This window comes from Oryctolagus cuniculus, chromosome 5, assembly GCF_964237555.1.
Source record: "Oryctolagus cuniculus chromosome 5, mOryCun1.1, whole genome shotgun sequence".
Taxonomy (NCBI): domain Eukaryota; kingdom Metazoa; phylum Chordata; class Mammalia; order Lagomorpha; family Leporidae; genus Oryctolagus; species Oryctolagus cuniculus.
The window spans coordinates 122,754,371-122,777,688 of NC_091436.1; the positions used below are offsets into that span (position 1 = coordinate 122,754,371).

General features: G+C 41.6%; 1 protein-coding gene and 1 pseudogene across 1 annotated transcript in view; both read left to right on the forward strand.

Moving 5' to 3' along the window:
- Positions 1-23,318, forward strand: part of TNFRSF21 (TNF receptor superfamily member 21) — a 257,127-nt gene that overhangs the window by 77,198 nt on the left and 156,611 nt on the right. Inside the window, exon 2 of the mRNA XM_017345167.3 lies at positions 18,904-19,039. Coding sequence (XP_017200656.3) covers positions 19,034-19,039 — 6 coding nt within the window. The 5' untranslated portion in view covers positions 18,904-19,033. The remainder of the gene's footprint in view (positions 1-18,903; positions 19,040-23,318) is intronic.
- LOC138849875 (phosphoglycerate mutase 1-like) lies at positions 6,868-7,995 on the forward strand (annotated as a pseudogene).

The window sequence follows — 23,318 nt, forward strand, 5'->3', positions numbered from 1 at the left end:
TGGAGGGTAGACGGTGATGTTAAACACATATAAGGCAACTATTAAAATAATTTTTAAAAGAGATATATAACTAATGAGTCAATAGTGGAGATAAGGTGAAATCACCATAAAACTAGATAGTTGTTAGACTTCTTCCAAAGTCCATCAACCAGACCTCTCCACAATGACCTTGTAGACTATGTCCCTCCTCACACTTCTGCCACCATGTTGCAGGGTCAGTCTATCTCCCTTCAGCAGAAGGATGCTTGAGCATTTCAGGCTCCTGTCTAGAAATCTGACCTCATGATTCTGCCTTTATTCTACTCTGTTCCCTATTGCTACTGAAATAGATCTTCAGAGCTGCAACTCCATTCACAATGAAGACACACTTCTGTTATTCAGAGCAGCTAAGCAGCTCTTTCATCATTCAGACCTGAAGGTTTGCTGTTTGCGCTTACCCAAAAGGTCTAATAAACTTCTTTTCCTAAAATAAATGGGCAATGAAGAAACAGAAACACATTGGAAGCTTTGCATTATTCTAACCATCAAGGTATCCAGCGATTGCCTCCTTAAAAGCTCCAAAGCTCATTCGGGGGGGCCCCTAGGTCTGAGACTTACCGCATATGAGAGCCACAGGTACTCAAAGGGGAAAGGAAGATGGCTCCACTCTGTGAGACAGTGCAATTTCCACCAGGAATTGTTTTTTTCTTTTTAATATGCTCTCCAAGTGATTTTGATAACACAGGGTTTGTAGATAACACAGGGAATTTTATCTCTAGAATGAAAGTTGCCAAGCATATAGCTTTGGGGCTGACTTTTAAAGACTACTATATATGTGTTGTGCAGCTTTTGGCAAGTTGATTGGTTTCTCTGTGTCTCAGTTTCTTCATCTGGAAAGCAGGACTAATACAAGATAGTGCTGACTTTGTAGGGTTTCCTAACAAAGTACTTGAAACATACTAAACATTCAACACTAAATATAAAAATTTTGTTTTACAGCACTCTGGCCTCAGAATCATCCCTTAAGGCATTCGGATCTGGCTGAAGAGCCTATGAGAGTATTTTAGGCATGGAAAGCCAAGACACTCTGGCAAAAAAAAAAAAAAAAAAAAAAAAAAAAAAAAAAAAAACAAACACCTAAATGAAAGATCTCTGTGAGTGAGATCCCAATAGAAAGAATGGGTCATCAAAGAAGGAGGTACCTTTCTCTGAAGGGAGGAGAGAACTTCCACTTTGACTATGACCTTGTCTAAATAAATTGAAGTCAGCGAACTCAAAAGGCTTCCATAGCCTTGGCAACTCATGACTAGAGCCTAGGGAGATTACTGACGTCATAAACAAGAGTGTCAAATTGTTAAGTGAACAACAGGAGTCACTGTGTACTTGCTCCTCATGTAGGATCTCTGTCCTTAATGTGTTGTTCAATGTGAATTAATGCTATAATTAGTACTTAAACAGTACTTTACACTTTGTGTTTCTGTGTGGGTTCGAACTGATGAAATTTTTACTTAATTTATACTAAATTGATCTTCTGTATATGAAGAGAATTGAAAATGAATCTTGATGTGAATGGGATGAGAGAGGGAATGGGAGGTGGGAGGGTTGCAGGTGGGAGGGAAGTTATGGGGGAGGAAGCCACTGTAATCCAAAAGCTGTACTTTGGAAAGTTAAAAAATGAATTCGTCTTGGATCAATGTATGATGTCTGGATTCTTATTAAAGTTCAATGAGTTCAAAACTTTGAGAAATTTTTAAGCAGGATGTGGATTCTGTTTTGGAGACCCTGTTAGCAGCCACTAATCCACACGTCTATTCTTACTAAGATGGCAAATCTTAGGGCTTCATCTTACTTTCAGAACTGAAGTGCTACTCGGATCTGGCTGAAAAGCCCATGAGAGTATTTCAGGCATGGAAAGCCAAGACACTCTGGCAAAAAGATCTCTGTGAGTGAGATCCCAATGGAAAGAACAGGTCTTCAAAGAGGGAGGTGCCTTTCTCTGAAGGGAGGAGAGAACCTCCACTTTGACTATGACCGTGTCTAAACAAGATAAGAGTCGGAGAACTCAGGGGGCTTCCATAGCCTTGGAAACTCATAACTGGTGCATAGGGAGATTACTGATGCCATAAACAGGAGTGTCAATTTGTGAAGTCAACGGCAGGAGTCACTGTGCACTTACTCCTCATGTAGGATCTCTGTCCTTAACGTGCTGTACACTGAGGCTTAATGCTATAACGAGTACTCAAACAGTATATTTCACTTTGTGTTTCTATGGGGGTGCAAACGATTGAAATCTTTACTTAATGTACACTAAACTGATCTTCTGTAAAAAAAAAAAAAATTATCAATTCCCAACTTGACTCTCACTGGGATTAAACATGACAATAGGTCTGATCTGATTTCATCATCATTTAAAAAAAAATCATCTATTATTTTTCACTTTATGTTTCTGTGTGGGAGCAAACTGTTGAAATACTTACTTAAGGTATGCTAGGCTGATCTTCTGTATATTAAGATAATCGAAAATGAATCTTGACGTGAATGGAGGGGGAGAGGGAGTGGGAAGGGGGGGGTTGTGGGTGGGAGGGACGGTATGGGGGGGGAAGCCATTGTAACACATGAGTCGTACTTTGGAAATTTATATTCATTAAATAAAAGAAAAAAAAATTTAAAAAAAAAAAAAAAGAACTGAAGTGCTAGCAGAAAGTCAACTTTTAAAACATGCAGTTCATAGCAGATGCATGACTAAGGAAACAACCAAATCTCTTAAGATAAGTTTTTTGATCATTCTACATCCTTCAGAATCTCTTATCTGATTTAAGCTCCTTGGTAAATCAAAATATTTGTTCAAAAGCTGAAAACCAGCTTGGACGTTTTCAACAGATGGAATCTTAAATAGCTCTGGGATACTTCAGACCATGTGAAACAAAACAAAACAAAACAAAAAACTAACTGCACTGTCCCCAGGGTTTTATAAAGTTATAAGAGGAAATGTCATTTGCTTAGTTATGGATTTTTGCCTAACTCTACTTGCAGAAATACTTCTGAAGCCAGCATTTATGACCCGCTGAGGTACATGTATATGTGACTGAAATATTAAGACAAACGCTCTTGATTTCAGTTTGTTAGCAAGACTGCAAGTACTCTTTTTCTTTGCCACCATCACTCTGGCGGATACCGTCAAGGCTGCCGTCTCCATCTTCTTCCTCCCCTTGATTAGGTTGCATGTGTGTAATTTAGGGAGTTGGTGAAAGCAAAGAATTGTGCTGAGTCTCCTTAATAACAGCTTAGTGTCAAAGAGAAGATGGATTTTTTATGATATTATACTTCCCGTCTGTAGTGCTCAACACAATGTATAAAAACAATCTTGGGGTCTGGCATTGTGTCATCACCTGCTGCCACCTGTGATGCCAGCATCCCATATAGGCAATTGTTGGAGTCCAGGGTGCTCCACTTCTGATCCAGCTCCCTGCTAACACACCGGAAGGACGATGGAGGAATGCCCAAATGATTGGGGCCCTGCTATCTACATGGGAGATCTGGATGGAATTCTTGGCTCTTGGCTTCAGCCTGGCCCAGTGCCGACCTGTCATGGCCATTTGGCAAGTGAACCAGAAGATGGAATATCTCTGTCTCTTTCTCTGTCTCTTCCTCTCTGTATCCCTGCTCTTCAAATAAATAAGTAAATCTTTTAATAAAATTCTCGATGAAGCTCAGGAACATTTCTTAGGCACTCACATATTTAACAATTAGCTCTCTTTTCTCTACACCCATACAACCAAGCAAGATTTTCAAATGATTTCAATTTTGGGTGATAATTTAGGTGATACACCCTAAGGTCCTGAGGCTTAATTTTGTACCTTCACAGAGTTCCCAGCTAACATTTTAATAGAAAGTGCCTTGTTAGATTCTTAGTTCTTTTTTTCTTCTTGCTATAACAGAATATCACAGAATAATTTATAATTAACAGAAGTTTATTGGTTCATGGCTGTAGAAGCTGGAAAGTCCAAGATCAAATGGCTGGCATCTGACAAGGGCCGTTTTGTCACACCATCCCATGGCAGAAGGGCAAAGAGAGGGTCAGAGAGAAAAAAGGAGGCTAAACTTTTCCTTTTAAAAGGAGCCGACTCCTGTGATAACAAACCCATTCCTGTAATAACAGCATTAATTAATTGATGAGAAAAATGCTTGTGTGACCTACACATCTCTTAAAGGTCTTAACCCTCAATATCCTTGCATTGCAGATCAAGTTTCCAATACGTGAACTTTGAAGGACACATTGAAACCATAGCAGATCCCGGTGATGTAGAGTGAATCTGGTCCTTAGGCGTGGAGACTGAGTAGTGACATCAGGAAACAGAGTATGTGTGTGGCCCTTAAAGACTGGTATTTCTTAGGACTGACAACTCAGCTGCCTCCTCCTCCTCAGGACATCCATTCTAACAGTGTCAGTTTCTATTTGTAGGTTGATGATTGTTAATTTGATCATTTCAATGCAAAGCTCTTTTTTGAGATCCAAATTTGTGTACTCAACTATTTGTCTTAGTTTGGGTTGCTATAACAAAAAATATAGAATAGGTGGTTAAGCAATAACAGTCTGTTTTGTATGATTCTGGATGCTGAGAATCCAAGATCAGTGTGCTAGCTTCTTTGATCCCTGGTTGGAAGATGGCTACCTTTTGTTGAATCATCACATATTGGAGAGGAAGATCATCTCCCTCTCATTCTTAAAAGGTCACTAATCCCTTTCATGAGCGCCCCCATGATCTAATTATCTGCCAAAGGCACTACTTCTAAATACCATCACACTGGATATTAGGCTACAACATATGCATTTTCAGGGACAAATTCAAACAATAGTACCATGGACATCTCATCTCGGATATCACATAGCAACCCTATGGGATTCATCATTGTTCACCTTCCCTCCCCAAAGGTCCTCTCAGTTTCTCAAAGCAGGCATCAGATTTGACTTCTTTCCTTAATCACCAGCCCAACTCCCCCACACACATGCATTCATTATTCATTCATTTTCTTCCTCAGTGTATCCAGAATCCATCTAATTCTCTTTCCATCTGCTTCCACGGTCTTCCTCTTCACTGCCACTCTTAAAGTTTTCCTATACTTCTCCTGACCTCTGATCTTATCTCTTTTTAACTTTCTCACTGCAATTAGATCTTTGTTAAAAAATATTAATTAATTAATTAATTAATTTGACAGGCAGAGTGACAGAGGCAGAGAGAGAGAGAGAGAGAGATCTTCTCTCCACTGCTTCACTCCCCAAGTGGCTGCAACAGCTGGAGCTGGGCCTATCTGAAGTCAGGAGCCTGGGGCTTTTTCCAGGTCTCTCATGTGGGTGGTAGTATGGCAGTTTTCATCTCTGTCTTTAAAAAAATAATAAAAATGCCCCACCAATTACAGGCTCTGAAGTTCCTTCTGCATTCTGTGTCACCCAGCCTTCTCCCCACTTTTACCTATTTAACTCTTAGTTAACCTTAAGTTTGAGCTTATTACCTTCTTTGGGAAACCTTTATCAATTCCTTAGACCTGGTCAGCTACTCTTCTGTTCCCACAAAACTTACATTATTTTATGTTTATTGTCTGTCTTCATTATATGACAAGTTTCTTGGTATAAGGAACTGTGCCTAGTCCAATATTATGAGTGCTCTGAAAACATTCATTGGATAAATATATGAACTGATCCACTCACCAAAATTATCCACACTGGTAAATCACACGTATGTATACCTTATAGTCACAGAATAAAACAAGAATGGCAAAACTTTAGGAGTGTGATTCTGTGACCCTGAAGAACAGAATTGTGAGCCTTTAGTGACAACACATGATTATTTTGTTTTTAAAATATTTATTTATTTGAAAAAGTTACAGTAAAGAAGAAGCAGAGGCGGTGGGGGGGAGAGAGAATCTCCCATCAGCACCTGCTGATTCCCCAATAGTCAGGACTGGGCTAGGCTGAAGCTAGAAGCCAGGAGCTTCATCCAGGTCTCCTACATGGTTGCAGAGGCCCAAGGACTTGGGCCATCCTCTACTGCTTTCCCAGGCACATTAGCAGGGAGTTGGATTAGAAGCAGAGCACTTGGGACTCAAAACAGTGCCCATATGAGATGCCGGCACTGCGGGCAACAGCTTTACCTGCTAAGCCTCAGCACTGGCCCCAACGTATTATTCTTGCTACAGAAAAAAAAATGAAGCATGTAAAAAGTGAGACAATGTATACATTCATCAGGAAAAACATGTTGAGACCCTACTGTGTGCCAGACCTTGTGGGAGGCTTTGGAAATAGAGAGATAATTAAGACCTGGTGATGGTTTGACAGGAGTTGAAACTCAAGTGGTGATTGATTCACAGAATGCTACAACTGGGGAAGACACAAAGGGAATGGAGTCCCTTATTTATAGAGGAGCTGTAGATAATTTCTACAATGCTTTCTGAATTACTCAGTATTTGCCTAAAAAGAGACTGCTTTTTTTACACACCCACACTTTTCCCAGTCTTCAGATGATCTGCCTCCTTAAGCAAGGAACACTGTATCAAGAATAGTATGAGATCACAGCCAACCTAAGTTCATCTTGGGAGGAAAAATATTGCATGATTTCCTAAAGTTGTCCAGGAGAAAAAATTTCTATTTGAATCCTGGCATCATAAATGCTTTAGAAAACATATAACAACTGTCTTCAAGGAAGAGTTAAAAATGATCCCTGAGAATCTCCATGAGCGACACTTGGCACCACACCCCCAACTCACCATTGGCTGCCTGCCTACAAGCTGCTGCTGATCTGGCTTGGGGAGAGTAATTGGAACCTGGATAATTGCTGCAACGACTGGTGCCTCAGCCCTGCTATCCATGAGGAGGCAGGCAGGCACTATGAGATGCTGGCTTCAGGGCAGAAAGGAACAGCCTGGTCCCTCTGGACAGTACCGGATGCTATTGACCGGATGTGGCTGCCAGCAGTGATAACTTGGTTCGTCAGTGAGTGGCAGTGGGGGCTCTGACTGGCTTCAATGAAGAAGAAACTGCTAACAAGCCTGGTGAGACCCAGGTGAAGATTTGGAGGTGCTCCTGTGATGTCCTACTGCCTCCCATGGAGCCTGACCATCACTTCTTTTTTTCTTTTTTTGAAGATTTTATTTTTTTTTTATTTGAAAGGTAGAGTTACAGAGAGAGAGAGGGAGAGAGGAGAGACAGAGAGAAAGGTCTTCCAACCACTGGTTCACTCCACAAATGGCCGCAATGGCCAGAGCTGAGTCGATCTGAAGCCGGAAGACAGGAGATTCTTCAGGGTCTGCTTTCCCAGGCCATAAGCAGAGAGCTGGATGGGAAGAAGAGCAGCCGGGACTTGACCTGGCCTCCATATGGGATGCCAGCACCACAAGTGTAGGCTTAGCCTACTGTGCCACATTCCTGGCCCCTGACCATCACTTCTATAGCAACATCAGTAAGGATCACAGGTAAGGAGACCTCATTGAAGATCAGCTGCTCTCCTGGGAGTCTAAAGGACAACCATAGCCAGAGCTCCATGCTTTTGGAATGAAGAAATCATGCCCCCAGATCAAGGAGGGGAAACAGGTACTGACTGTAGTCCAAGGCAAGAGCTTTAGGCCACTATCAACCATCTGGAGGCTCTCTCTGAAGAGACCATCAAGAAGCTGGACCTGCTGACTGATACTCCATTGTCTGTGGGTTGGACAAGAACTTGAAGCCCATCAAGCCCTTGCACTTCCTGGGGGATGAAGAGACCACGCATATAACTATGTAGGCACGCATCCCCTGCACATGTCACACTGACCATATCTGTAGGTGTCTTAGATTGTAGTAACAGATGGGGACTGAAGTTTCTGTTTTCCTTTTAGCCATTTTGTCTCTTGCACCCACTCTCTTCATGGAATCTATGCAGGATGGTACCTCTGAGGCATGAGCTCTCTGTCCAAGCTGAGGGAGGGCTCCTCTTATCCAAGAGATTTGACAGGATGAAACTCCACTTTTTTCTCATGCTTTGTTTGAATAGGGATAGAGGGTAGGGATAGGGATGGTAGGTTAGGTTAAGGCATAACCAATGGAGAGAAGCAGGAAAGCCTATTGTGTTCCCAGAAGCCAGACCTGCACTCTTCTCCAGTTGGGTCACTGTCTGAGGAGGGGTTGGTGGAGGCTCTAGTTATCACAGTGGAAAGTGAATGTTGCCTGCATGGTGATTTTTTTAAAGATTTATTTATTTATTTGAAAGGCAGAGTTAGAGAGAGGCAGAGAGAAAGAGAGGTCTTCCATCCGATGGTTCCCTCCCTAAATGGCCCCAATATCCAGAGCTGGGCTGATCTGAAGCCAGGAACCAGGAGCCTCCTCCTGGTCTCCCACACCGGTGCAGAGGCCCAAGCACTTGAGCCATCTTCCACTGCTTTCCCAGACCATAGCAGAGAGTTGGAATGGAAGTGGAGCAGTCAGGTCTTGAACCGGAGCCCATATGGAATGCCACTGCAGGCAGTGGCTTTACCCTCTGCACCACAGCGCTGACATCCTGCCTGGTGATTTTTTAAAAAAGGAAATAAAAGTACCTTCCTCTCTGGCCCCAGAGAGGCTGGTTCTGAAAGGTTGGGATCAAGCTTGAATAAAGTTTATGTGTTGCATTTATATTTATAAGAAAAAAACAGAACAAAATAAAAACAAACAAGAAAACCCTTCTGGGGTTTCTAGTGGTGGTTAAAATAGTCCCACATGTGATCACCAGAAAATAAGCCATTCCTCACACCACTGTGGGATAAAGCTTGACCTCCAAAGGGTAGGAGTGCATCTTGCTGTATTTCCTAGGATCCCTCTTCTGCCTTATTTAATGGAGGTGAAATTCCTCTTGATCACGTCCAAGCGTGTCTTTTGCTGTTGGATTGTCCATCATGTTCCAATTGCTTAACCCATTCATGTGGGCCCAGTACTCATTTTGAGTATAACTGTACTGAGTTTTTCTTCCAGATCAGTATAATAAGGGAGTTATGTGCAATATTTAAAAAGGTCATTAAACCAGATTAGCAAGATATAGAGAATTTGATTACAAAATTGTTTGACTTAAGAATCTCATTGAGAAAAAAACTAGTTTTTAAAGAGACTGCTTGATGGTGTTATGAAATTAGTATTAAATTCTTGTTTTAATGGCTGTTTTGGGAGTTTGAGTAAAGCGACCATTTGTGCACATTTAATGTTTCTATGTCAAAGACAGGCCAACTGGTCTGCCCCAGGTGAGGTAGGAGGAAGTGGACTGTCAGAGGCTGTTTTTCTTGGATGAAGTAGACTTTATTCACAGGGTGTGTGCTGTACCATAGAGACAAGAGAAAGACAGCCTAGAATTAAAAGGTTGAAAATAGCCACATCTTCAAGTCAGAAAACCCAAAGTGTCCACTTTATGGAGGACAATCGATGCCTTAAATATCTCCATGTCATTCACATGCCACCTGTTTCCTGGAGCTCTGCACAGCCAGGGGTGGGGCTTCACACATGCTGTTCTATATTTAGAGGGTCCTTGACCTTAAGAGACCTCACATGTGTGAAAAGTTGTACAGTAGAGGTTAAATAGATTGGCCATTGATGATAGTTGCTACATTATAATATTATATACATATATATATGCATATATCCCTATTACATTTATATTGTATATATTGTATATTGTATATACAATATATTGTATATATTTATATAAATATATCCCTATTACATTTATATTTTATATAAAAATATATATTATATATAAACATATATATTGTTTCAATACTGGTTATTATATGCATATTACTAATATCACTATTATATATGTGTTACATATAGACATATATACATTATATATTACATATACATGTTTATATATATATGAGTATATACTTCTGCATCAACATTATTGTAACTCCTGATAGCAAGCTTGCTAATAAATCAGACTCTTCCTTTTGCAACCATGGGCATGATTTTCCCTGCCTTTTATATTTTATAGACTCTGAGGGGGTACTACAAATTTTTCTTTTTTGATTTTTTGGTAGTGACAATGTTCCTGTTCCTTTAAGTAGAATTGCTAAAAGTTGTATCTCAAAGACACTAACAACTTTTAACTTAAATGTTGATCTCACATGATCTGGAATGGGGTGGAATTTAAATTAGGCATGCTCACCAAAGCACTGCACTTTCTAATTACAAAAGCACTGAGGCTTAGATGATGGATGATGGGGGATAATCTCTAGGCAGAAATTGGTATGCATTCTCATTGCTAAGAGCACTTACTTCCTTTCACATATATTTTGAAACTTGAGCCTTCCTCCCTTCAGCTTCTCCCCATAGTAGCTTGTTTCATGTGCAAGGTTTATTTCTCTTCCCAATTTTCCGCTTCTGGAGGTTAAGGACTATGCATAACATTCAAGGTGTATTTGCTATTATATTTTATGCTATTTAGAAAATGTAAATTATTTTGGATCTATTTATAAATATAATTGCCTCTGATTTGGGATTATTACCCCAATTTTACAGGTGAGGGGAAAGAGGCCTATGGTTCATTGGGCACTTGCCCAAGTTCTCATTGCTAATCTGAAGTGAGGCCAGGAGAAGTCAGTGTGATTACAGAGCCTGTATTCTTAGTCCCATCACATTCTCTGTAAGCTCTACTTCTCCTCCCATAGCCTCACAATCCTTAGCATTTAACAGCATATTGTACCATGATAATTACTCAAACATTTCTTGTGCAATTGAAGTACACCCTGATGTAGACTTGTTTGCCATGTGAACATGCCTTCAAGGAAGTGCAAAGCAGAGCAGACGCATGGGCAAAGGGTATGTGGGACCTAAATACCCCTCACTGCTTCCAGCACAGAGGGGGAAAGACTTCAAAATGACCTCAAATTAATTTTGCACAAGTGTGACAAAGAATTCAAAATGAGCCTTGCCAACTCACTTGAGAGATGGCTAGAAAAGGATTTGGTTCCAGCTGAGCAGAAATTCAATCTTGGCATTAACTCAGCTCAGAAATAAGGTCAGTTTTTAAAATCAAGTCCTAAGGAAAGGCTAGGTGTCACAGGTGATTATCTTCAAATTTCCCCAGCATCCCAGGGGACCCAAAATTAGTATCAGAGTGCTTTTCCTGAGAGCATTTGTATAAGCATTGATTAGTCTTGTTCCCAGCTTACTTTTTTATATTTGCAGGGTTTACTCTAGTGCACCATACCACCAGGTTTTCTCAGGTCATTAAAAAAATCTTATTTTCCCACAGCAACAGTTCTTTGTGTTCCTCTTTAGAACAGACAAGCCATCATTCTTGGTGTTCTTAAGGAGGCAGCCAATTATGGATTTTTATAATTAGGATCCTGAAACATAACATTTGAGACAGACTCACTTTCATACAGAGATCCCTAGGGCATAATCTAATTACCAACAAGATACAGTGCCCATAGTCTTGCAGAGAATTCTGGAGTAAAAGCTCCATATTGACCGGAGTCATGAATAATTGATCACTAGGTCATGAGCCAGCATTGACTGAACACAAAAGAGTGTTAGATATGCCACAGGATGTAATGAAAGGATGAAGATTCTTAAAGGATTCCCCCAGTGGCTGGGTGGGGCTAGTTTCCCATCTGCTTTTTCTGAAGCCGTAAGGGAGTGAATATACCCACAGACAGGTTCTGTCAATCCCTCTGTGTGAGTGGTAATAGAAAATTCCCTAAGAGGAAGAGAGTTGAGAGCTGAGGAAAGAGCCAGGATGTACATTCTATCGGGAGTTCTTGGATGGGAGACTTGAAGGCCAGTTCTTTGGAGGTCAACACAATGACAGTGTCCATCCTCTGGGAAGTCTCTTGGAGCACTTTCTTCCTAGTGAGAGTTACATAGCCCTTTACCCGAACACCACTCAGTCCAGGGGTTTGTCTATTCATACTTTGGTCCCCCTTGGAATACTTGGCTGGCTTAACATTCCAACCTTGTAACCTTCCTGGATCTGGCTATTCCTGGTGCAAGAATGCATAAAGCATTTGCTCTGTCCTAAACTAAGCCTAGGGTTACCTCTTATGTCACTTGGGGTGCTTCTGGTCACAAAAACTGGTTTGAGTCTCCATGGCTCTGGTGTGACCCAAATGAAATGCTAAATACTATTGAAAAATGGATCATTTTGCTGAGCACAGTTTTCAGCCATTATTTCTTCATTTTACAAATATTTAGAGAGTGCCTATCATGTTGCCTGGCACTGTCTTAGGTGGGCAGTGAGCAAAACAGACAAAAGTCTCTGACCTCCAGGAGAAATAAAGAAAATTGTGTCAGACTATAATATGCTGATGGTGTTAAGCCTCAAGGAGAAAAAAAAGGCAAAGAAAGGAAATACAAAATACATGAGGAGTGTGAGAAGAGGTGCAATTTTGGAAAGACTGGCTAGTAAAGACTCAAGAGAAGGGAACACTTGGGTAAAGGCCAGAAAGAAGTGAAAGAGTGCATGTGGGTGGGAAGTTATACTGGGAAATGGAGACACAAGTGTAAAAGTTCTGAACCTGGAGCATAACTGGGATGTTCCAAGAACACCACTGGGGCCAGAATGGCTGAGTTGAGTGAGGAAGGGGAAAGTAGTAGGAAATAGGGTCAGAGAGGGGATTGGAGGAGGGAAAGAATAGGTTGGAGGCAGTGCTGAACGGGGAGAGCTTTTAGGCCATTGAAAGGACTTTGACAACTACTCTGAAGGAGATAGGAGCTCATGGCATCTGTTTTTTTAAAAATATATTTATTTTGGGGCTGGCGCTGTGGTGTAGTGGGTAAAGCTGCTGCCTCCAATGCCAACATCCCAAATGGGCGCTGGTTTGAGTCCCAGCTGCTCCACTTCCAATTCAGCTCTCTGCTGTGGCCTGGGAAAGCAGTAGAAGATGGCCCAAGTCCTTGGGCCCCTGTATCTGCATGGAAGACCAGGAAGAAGCATGTGGCTCCTGGCTTCAGATCAGCACAGCTCCAGCCATTAAAGCCAATTAGGGAGTGAACCAGCGGATGGAAGACTCCCTCTCTGCCTCTCCTTCTCTCTCTGTGTAACTCTAATTTTCAAATAAATAAGTCAATCTTTAAAATATTTATTTATTTATTGAAAGGCAGATAGACAGAGAGACAGATATCCTCATCTGCCGGCTCACTTCCCAAATGCCTGCATTAACTCGGGCTGGGCCAGACTGAAGCCAGGATCCCAGGATTCAATCCATTAAGGGCCCAAGTGCTTAAACCATCATCTGCTTCCTCTCAGGATGTGCGTTAACAGGAAGCTGGAATTGGAAGCAGAGCTGGGACCCAAACACAGGCACTTTAATAGAGGATGTGGGCATCTTAACTTCAGTGCCAAACACCCACCTCAATGACACTTGGTATATGGAAATTTTTCATTTAATAAAATTTTTGTTGAACTTGTACTAAGAATGCAATGCTGTGCTTAAGAGTTGAGGACAGCTAATGTCGGTTTATGTAGGAGTACCTTTCTATGAATAGACGTTGAACTAGTGGCATTTACCAGGTTTGGATTCAAACTTGCCTTTCTCTCTATCTCATATCTATACCATGAGATACCCAAATATCTCATTCTCTCACTTTTTTTTTTTTTTTGACAGGCAGAGTGGACAGTGAGAGAGAGAGACAGAGAGAAAGATCTTCCTTTGCCGTTGGTTCACCCTCCAATGGCCACTGCAGCCGGCGCACCGCGCTGATCCTAAGGCAGGAGCCAGGTACTTATCCTGGTCTCCCATGCGGGTGCAGGGCCCAAGCACTTGGGCCATCCTCCACTGCACTCCCGGGCCACAGCAGAGAGCTGGCCTGGAAGAGGGGCAACCGGGACAGAATCCGGCGCCCCGACCGGGAATAGAACCTGGTGTGCCGGCGCTGCTAGGCAAAGGATTAGCCTATTGAGCCATGGCGCCAGCCCATTCTCTCACTTTCTTTAGGACTCTTTCCCAATGTTTCTTAGTTGGAGAGGCCCTCTCTGACTACATTGGAAATGGGATCTGTCATCACTCCCTAGCCCCCTCTCCTGTTTTGTTTTCTTCAAAGCATTTAACATTAGGATTGTTATTGTACAGATGGAAATCAATTGGGAAGATCTAATCAGAGTGACATGATTTGTCTTCTGTTTTAAAAGCATCACTGTGGCTGCTGTTTTGAGAAAATATAGAAGGGATATAGGAAAAGAAGCAAGGAGATTAGCTATTGATTTTTTTCTTAATTGTTCAATATATTTGGGATTTCACTTGTAAGAACTCTGTAATATTTTAAAAGATAATAATAATATCCATTTAAAATATGTACCAAGAATTCTCTATTTTCTATTCTTAAATAATCCTGAAAAATACAAATGCAATATCTAAACAAATGCAATATCTGACAATTGTTCTCGGAATTTTGGTATGTATTTAGTATGTGCCAACAATAGGTAAATCTTTTATACTTACCTTTGAGGTTCATGTCATATTCCATAATGTAAAGGGATCCATATTAGAAATATGCAGACTTTGTAACAAGTATTAGCACAGAATTTTTTTTTATTATTTGACAGGCAGAGTTAGACAGTGAGAGAGAGAGACAGAGCGAAAGGTCCTCCCTCCACTGGTTCACCCCCCAAATGGCTGCGATGGCCGGCGCACTGCGCCGATCCGAAGCCAGGAGCCAGGTGCTTCCTCCTGATCTCCATGCAGGGGCAGGGGCCCAAGCACCTGGGCCATCCTCCACTGCCTTCCTGGTTGATAGCAGAGAGCTGGACTAGAAGAGGAGCAACCAGGACTAGAACCGGGTGCCAATATGGAATGCCAGTGCCGCGGGCAGAGGATTAACCAAGTGAGCCACCGCGCCGACCCCAAGGACAGATTTTTAAAGACTCAATTTCCCAGCTGGCGCCATGGCTCACTTGGCTAATCCTCCACTTGCTGCGCCAGCACCAGGGGCTCTAGTCCCGTTTGGGGTGCCAGATTCTGTCCCAGTTTCTCCTCTTCCAGTCCAGCTCTCTGATGTGGCCCGGGAGGGCAGTGGAGGATGGCCCAAGTGCTTGGGCCCTGCACCCGCATGGGAGACTAGGAGGAAACACCTGGCTCCTGGCTTCGGATCAGTGCAGCTTGCCGGCTGCAGCACACCAGCAGTAGCAGCCATTGGAGGGTGAACCAACAGAAAGGAAGACCTTTCTCTCTCTCTCTTTCACTGTCTAAATCTGCCTGTCAAAAAAAAAAATTAAGACTCAATTTCCCTTCCTCACTTTTATACTCAATTCCTGGTGCATCTGACACTCAGGTCCAGAGACCTCCCTGAGGCTTGTCTTCCCTTAGGTAGAAACACAAAAGACCTGTGCCCTTGTCAGAAGCTTCAGCATCGCAGATTCTGGAATAGGACTGCACTTGTGCAGAGGAGCAGAAGTTGTGAAGCTTTGCATTTCAGACATATGAGGGTAGTGTCAAAGCCAGACAGTGCTATGATGAAAGCACAGATTTCAGTTGCGTTCAGTCATGACTGCTTCCTGATGATGTAATCGTATTATCTTTCTGATCCATAATTTATCCAAATTTAACCATGGAAGGCCAAAATACACTAACTGAAAATAATGTCCAGCATGACCTCATTTGTTTTAAAAATGTGAAAGATTGGGGCCTGCCTTGAGGCACAGCAGGTTAAGCTGGACATGTGATGTAGGTATCCCATATAGGTGCTCAGCTTCCAATCCAGCTCCCTGCTGATGGACCTAGGAGAGCAGCAGAAGATGGCCCATGTACTTGGGCTCCTGCCACCCACGTGAGAGACCCAGTTTGAGTTCCTGGCTCCTGGATTCAGCCTGGCCCAGGCCTAGCTGTTAGCAGACACTTGAAGGAGTAAACCAGTGGATGGATGCTCTCTGTCTCTCTCTCCTCCCTCTCTGTCTCTCCCTGTCTCTGAACTGCCTTTCAAATACATAACTTTTTTTTTGTTTTTTGAAAAATGCATCTCAATTATCACTCTGTAAAAGAGAAGAGTCCTGTGGAGATGGAGATCTCTCTTCCGGAGCTCAGCCCACAGTATGTCTAATTAGACCCAGCTCAAACTCAACCACTCTCAGAGGAGAAGGGCTCCTTCAGCTGCTTTGCTTCTGCCCTGGGCCCCATACTGCACTAAATGACATTGGCCGCTACTCACGAGCCCTAGGCTCTCAAAGGATTCATGTAAAATTGGAGGTGAGACTGTTGGTTAGGAAGTGGAAGTGGAAGCAATGAGGAGAAAGATAAATTAACTGTTTTTGCTTATATTTTGCTTGCAGTGAAAAATCTCAACAGATATAGGCACTCAAAGTACTAAGTATACTTTCAAATTGCAACATCTGTCCACGAAAAATATACACTAATTTGTGGACTTTCACATTTAGGAACATGTGGGCAAGCACTGACATGAAGCTTAAGTCGGCCTTATTAACATGAGGGGCATTTCTCAAGACTTGCCATCAGGTTTGCAAAATGAGGTTCATGCAGATCTGTGGGGAGCAACTCGGACTAGACTGTTACTGGAATTAAGACTTATTCTATGCATCTGCTCTCCCACAACATGGCACTGAGAAGGGAGGAAACAGCTTCTACACAGCTGCCTCAAGTTCAATAAACAGCAGGACCTGCTCCTGATTGGAGGAGAGCAGCGTACTCAGCGTGTGGGTAGCAGAGTTGGGATTGGTGGAAGAGGACTATAAAGGAGGAGAGAGACAACATGCACCAGGAACATCTATCTGAAGGAACACCTGTGCAGCCCCCGAGAGAGCCGGCCGGCAGTGTGCCGCTCCCCCACGGAAGTGGTGAAAGTGGCAGGGGGAACCGCCCTTCCACGGAGGTGGAAGGGTCGGTAGCCAACCCGGGAAGAACCAGCAGCAAACCCAGGGAGGGCCGAGCAGACAAAAGAACAGCGCAGGGTTCAGTGTCGCTCCTCCACGAAGAGGGGGAGCGACACAGATCTTTTACAGACATTAAGTTTTAAAAGACATTTGAGATAATTTTAGAAAGAAATTAAAGCTTTGGGTTACCCTAGCCAAGAGTAAACTCAAACAATTAAAAATGTAATTGGGCTGAAACTGGGTTAATAAAACAGACTTTTGGATCTCGGGGAATCACAGGGAAAAGAAAGCTATTTGATCATGGAATATTCTAGGAAATGTCTGACCCTTCCTAGCCTATCTATTGTCCCTACAGCCTGTAATACTTCTGCATTGATTCCTCAGGATTCCATTAATTCCAAACCAGTTGTGACTTTGCAATTTGGTATCAGTTAAAGGGAAGAGAAAAAGAAATACCCTCCTTATGTGCCTTTAGGGATCAGTCCCAAAGGTGAAGAATGTGGGTGGCCTTCGGATTCCTTACATTCAATCCAAGCAGAGTTTACTTTTTATTCTCAAAGGGTTTCTTGAGATAGTAGGATGATGTTCTGAAAGTGGAACAACTCACTTCTTAATCATATTAAATTAGCCTCAATAGGCTAATCCTCCACCTAGCGGCTCCGGCACACCCGGTTCTAGTCCCGGTCGGGGCACCGGATTCTTTTCCGGTTGCCCCTCTTCCAGGCCAGCTCTCTGCTGTGGCCAGGGAAGGCAGTGGAGGATGGCCCAAGTGCTTGGGCCCTGAACCCCATGGGAGACCAGGAGAAGCACCTGGCTCCTGCCATCGGATCAGCGCAGTGCACCAGCCGCGGCGGCCATTGGAGGGTGAACCAACGGCAAAAGGAAGACCTTTCTCTCTGTCTCTCTCTCTCACTGTCCACTCTGCCTGTAAAAAAAAAAAAAATCAAATTAAGTAACAGCTCATTTTTCTCAAAAAGCACCATGCATAGGATATTACTGATTATCCAGACAGATTTGGAATGAATTGAAATCTTTTCTTCCATCAAACAGATTACAGTGATTAGGTTTCAAACAGGAGAGTCTATCTGGTCCTTCAAATGAAAAAATTAAAAGTTTGCCTGAACTTTAAATACAAAAAATTTGTGAAGTGGAAGATAGGAAAAGGAAGAGAAGAAAGGAAGGAAGAAAGTAAATATTTCACTCTTCTAAATATCAAATAAATGAAACAATCAAGAAATAAAGGGAGGGGAGAAGAAAAGAAAGAAAGGAAGAAGGGAGAGGCCAGAGTTGTGGTGCAGCGAGTTAAGGCCCCACCTATATTGCTAGCATCCCATATGAGCACATTCATTGGAGTCCTGGCTTATTCACTTCTGATCCAGTTCTCTGCTAATGCACCTGGGAAAGCAGCAGAGGATGGTCCATGTGCTTGAACCCCTGCCACCCATGTCAGAGACCCAGGTGGAGTTCCAGGCTCCTGACTTTGGCCTGGCCCAGCCCCGGACACAGTGAACCAGCAGATGGAAGATATTTCCCTTTTTCTATCCTCCTCCCACCCCATCTCTTCCTCTCTCATTGTAACTCTGTTTTTCAAATAAATAAAATAAATTTATGAAACAAAAGAAGGAAAAGAGGAGGGCAGGAGGGGGAAGTAGAGAAGGAGGAAGAGGGGAAAGAAAAAATAAAGAAAGGAAGAGAGTAAGGAAATCCTATTTGGTCCGTACCTCTTTAGAACCCCAAATTAGTGTGGTCATCTCAGATTCTTTGAATATTTATTTTTCTTCACTCAGATTCCTACCTTCCTGCTTCTCTCCCAAACTGAAAAACATGGTAACAATCCCACTTTAAATCATACTTGTGTCAGACTTTCTTCTCCTGGCTTGGCATTTTCAAAATTCATTTATGTTCTGCCATGCATTAGTAGTTCTTCCTTTTTCATTGTTGAGTAGTATATCATTATTTGAATATATCACAACTAGTTTTTCTATTTACTCATGATGACATTTGAGTTGCTTACAGTTTGGGGTTTCTATGACTAAAACTGTTCCACTTATAAAAATAAAGACCAAAAACTATGTTTTAAAAGTGAGATCTTCACTGTGTTTTTCAGTGTCTGAAGTTGCTACCAATGGCTCATTTGAACCTATCTCCGATGCTGCATTTGAGATTTTGTCTGCAGAGCTGTGTTGATGCCATGGAATCCAAAGATGAAGGCAAGATCCTAAGAATATGGCTGCACCATGAAAGTAAGCATTTGATTTGATTCCTGTTGCTTGGGTAAAGTAATCCAATAATCAATGTTGTTTTCCATTTACAAGTCTTCTTAAGAGATTTTAAAAATACCTGGCTTCATGTATGTGTATGTGTGTGTTTATGTGAGTGTGTGTGTTAAGTTTATGTGAGTGTGTGTGTGTGTATGTGTGTGTGTTGATTCAAATGGTGGACATTGTGGTTGGTGTCAGCACAGACTTCTTGTGGTAAACATTCAGAAGTTTAATACAATATACTTGGACTGTTTACTAAGGTCTCTTTAAGAACATATAATCTGGCCGGCACCGCAGCTCACTTGGCTAATCCTCCGCCTGCAGCGCCAGCACCCCGGGTTCTAGTCCCGGTTGGGGTGCCAGATTCTGTCCTGGTTGCTCCTCTTCCAGTCCAGCTCTCTGCTGTGGCCCGGGAGTGCAGTGGAGGATGGCCCAAGTGCTTGGGCCCTGCACCTGCATGGGAGACTAGGAGGAAGCACCTGGCTCCTGGCTTTGGATAGGCGCAGCACGCCGGCCACAGTGCACCAGCTGTAGTGGCCATTTGGAGGGTGAACCAACGGAAAAAGGAAGACCTTTCTCTCTGTCTCTCTAACTCTGCCTGTCAAAAAAAAAAAAAAAAAAAAAAGAACATATAATCTATTATATATCTCCTAATCTCCCTTCCCATTATTTGAGAAACATTTGGGTAAAAGCAGGTTTGCATTTTCCTATCTCTTCTTGTATTTTTTGAGTTACAGTTTTATATGATTTATTTATACTGGTCATTGTGGCTCTCAAGCATCCCAAGGATTGTGTTTATATATGTAAATCCTCTGGGACCCCACTAGAGCAAAAGCTTTCTTCATGTTTGATATCCATCCTTTCCACACCAAGGAGTTTCCAGGAGACTGTCCTTGAGGTTTTTAGAGCTGCAGCACTTTCCTTCATTTTTATCCTGGAAGGATTTAGGATTTGAGAATAGTCATAAAAAAAGAATAGAGAGAGGGAGAAAGGGAGAGAGAGAAAAATCCACCTCCAGTGTGGCTGAGGTTATTGAACCCTAGATAGACTGGTCTTAAAAGATTATGTTCATGCATAAAATTTTTGTAATTTAGAAACATTTCAGAAAACACCGTAGTTGAAGTTTTGCTATTTGTAGTCATAGAGAAGGCACACGCCTACTGTGAAACCTGGCTGGCTTTATAAATCACTTTTCATAGTTCACCTTCTTGACTAAAATTCCTTATGTAATCTGTCTTTGAGGGCTACCCTTGAAAATATTAAATAGTCTGGCTCTGTGGTGTGGTGGGTTAAGCTTGTGTTGCCAACATCCCCATATGGGTACCCGTTGGTGTCCCAGCTGCTCCACTTTCAGTCTGGCTCTCTGCTAATGCACCTGGGAAAGCAAGGAAGGGTGACCCAAATGTTGGGCATCTGCACCCAAATAGGAGACCCAGAAGAAGCTCCTGGCTCCTGGCTTTGGTTCCACCTAGCCCCAGCCATTTTAACCATTTGGGAAGTGAATCAGCATATTGTCAATCTCTCTTTCTCTCCCTTTCTCTCTGTAACTCTGCCTTTCAAAATAAATAAATAAATACATCTTTAAAAAGGAAAATATTAAATAGCAGATCTTAAAGCTTTAAAGTGATGGTTTGGCTTTTATTTAATACCTCCTTTCTTCAATGTCTCATTTAAACATGCTTCTCCTAAAGTTTCCACTTTTTGTTCTTTTTTTGTTTCTTTATTTTTATTTTATTTCAAAGGCAAACACACACATACACGCACATAAACCTTACCTCTGCAGTTCACTCCCCAAATGCCCACACACTGGGACTGGGCCAGGCTGAATCTAGGAGCTAAGAACTCAGTCTGAGTCTCCCATGTGGGTGGCAGGTGCCCAAATACTTGAACTATTATCTGCTGCATTTGTGGGGCACACATTGTCAGGAAGCTGTATTGAAGTGGAGCCAGGAGTACTCCGATGTGGAATGCAGCCATCCCAAATGGATTCTTAACTGCTGTGCCAAATGCTCACCCTGAAAGTTTTCTCTCCTAAACAAAGATGAATTAAATCAATTAAAAGTATAAACATGCATCCTTTCCAAAACCAAAATTCAGATTGTTCACAACAAACAATAAATGAAGTGGAATTTTAATAACTTATTCAAATATGAACCTATATAGTTCATTTTTTTCTAAATAGGAAAAAACTCACTGAAACAAAAAAAAAAAGATTGAATTTTGTTTAAAGACCAGAGAAACACATGAGTCTTGGAGTGTTCTAGATGGAAAGTGCAAGATTTTCATCTAGCACATGGGATCTCAGAGTGATCACAATCAGCTAGGTGCCACAAAATGTGCAATCTAGGTAGGGAGAGAAGGCAGTTCATGTTTATTACTTGAAAGGTGGGTCTTAACAATAGGGTATTGTTTAGATATTGTTGCCATTTATAATTTTTATAAGTTTTTATAAGTAAATATAGTTAATCATCATTGTTAGTGGATACTATAAATGCAAATTTGCTTACTCTCCACAGTTTATTTGTAATCCCTGAATCAATACTCTCAGGACTTTTGTGGTTATGTGCAGGCATAAACACATTGGTAAAAAATTTGAAACACCTTGCGCTCATTCTGTTAGCTGTGGGTAAACAAAGCTATGTTCTGGCTTTTGGTTCCAGTCTCAGATTGTAAACAAGCATCCTCTTTGAGGCCTATTTAATGCTACATTTTTTCATAATTTTGTGCTTTTGTTAGTGATTTTTATGTTTAAATTTTTCTGAAGTTCTTGATGATTGTGAAAAAATATGTGAGTTAGTTAAGCTTCATTCAGGTGCAGGATGTGGTACTGCCGGCCATGAATTCAGTATGAACTAAATAGGGGATCTTTAAACAAGAACACATATGAAAGGCTATGTGTTGATGGACTGATGGAAATGTTGTGACCAGAGGCTCCCAGGAAGGAACTTTACCCTATATTTTCCTTTGAGCAATTGTTCTGTGTTTGCTGGTTCAGTGTTTGCTGAACTTAATAGAACATAATTCTTGGAAATAATGAAAATCTACTGTATAAAATAATGTTTATAGTAACTTAATTGGCTTAAAGGATTTATTGTTTTTATTATTTACTTATTCTTCTTGAGAAAAAATTAAAGAGAAATTAAAAATATGGCAAATGCTATGAAAAAGGCCATGTAACTACCACATAAAACTCTCAATGAGTAACATTTTTGTTTTGTTTCATCTCTTAAAATCTGACAGAAAATGTGAAAAATCCCCCTTGTTTCATTACTGTCTTCCACAGAGACAATTGTTATTGTGAATTTGCTATGCATCCTTTATTCCATATTTATTTATACTTACATATCTCTGATTTATATATATCCATAAATGAACTGAAGGTACCATCCTGCTGCTTGCTTTTCTCATTCAGAGTTTTGCTTTTGACATCTATCCATGACACTCTAAATAATTCCATCTCAGTTCTTTCAGTGACTCTATAGCATTCTATCACATGAATATACCATAGTTTATTATCTTTATTAGTCCATTTTCTGTCACTATAACAAAATAGCTGAGGTTGGGTAATGTAAAAAGAAGAGATTTATGTAGCTCACAGTTTTGGATACTAAAAGTCAAAGATTGGGTGCCCACATTGGTTGGCCTCTGGTGATAGTCTCATGCCTATATCCCAACATGACACATGGAATGCTGATGGGAGTGTTTATGGGAGGGAGAGAGCAGCCACATGGAGAGACAGGTTGCAAGGAGGGAGTCAGGGACCAGGCTTGCTCTTTTTTTTTTTTAATTTTTTTAACTTTTATTTAGTAAATATAAATTTCCAAAGTACAGTTTATGGATTACAATGGCTCCCCCCCCCATAATTTCCCTCCCACTCACACCCCTCCCATCTCCCGCTCCCTCTCCCATTCCATTCACATCAAGATTCATTTTCAATTCTCTTTATATGCAGAAGATCGATTTAGTATATATTAAGTAAAGATTTCATCAGTTTGCGCACACACACAGAAACACAAAGTGTAAAATACTGTTTCAGTACTAGTTATAGCATTATTTCACATTGGACAACACATTAAGGACAGATCCCACATGAGGAGTAAGTGCACAGTGACTCCTGTTGTTGACTTAACAATTTGACACTCTTGTTTATGGCGTCAGTAATCTCCCTAGGCTCTAGTCATGAGTTTCCAAGGCTATGGAAGCCTTTTGAGTTCGCCGACTTCGATCTTATTTAGACAGGGTCATAGTCAAAGTGGAAGTT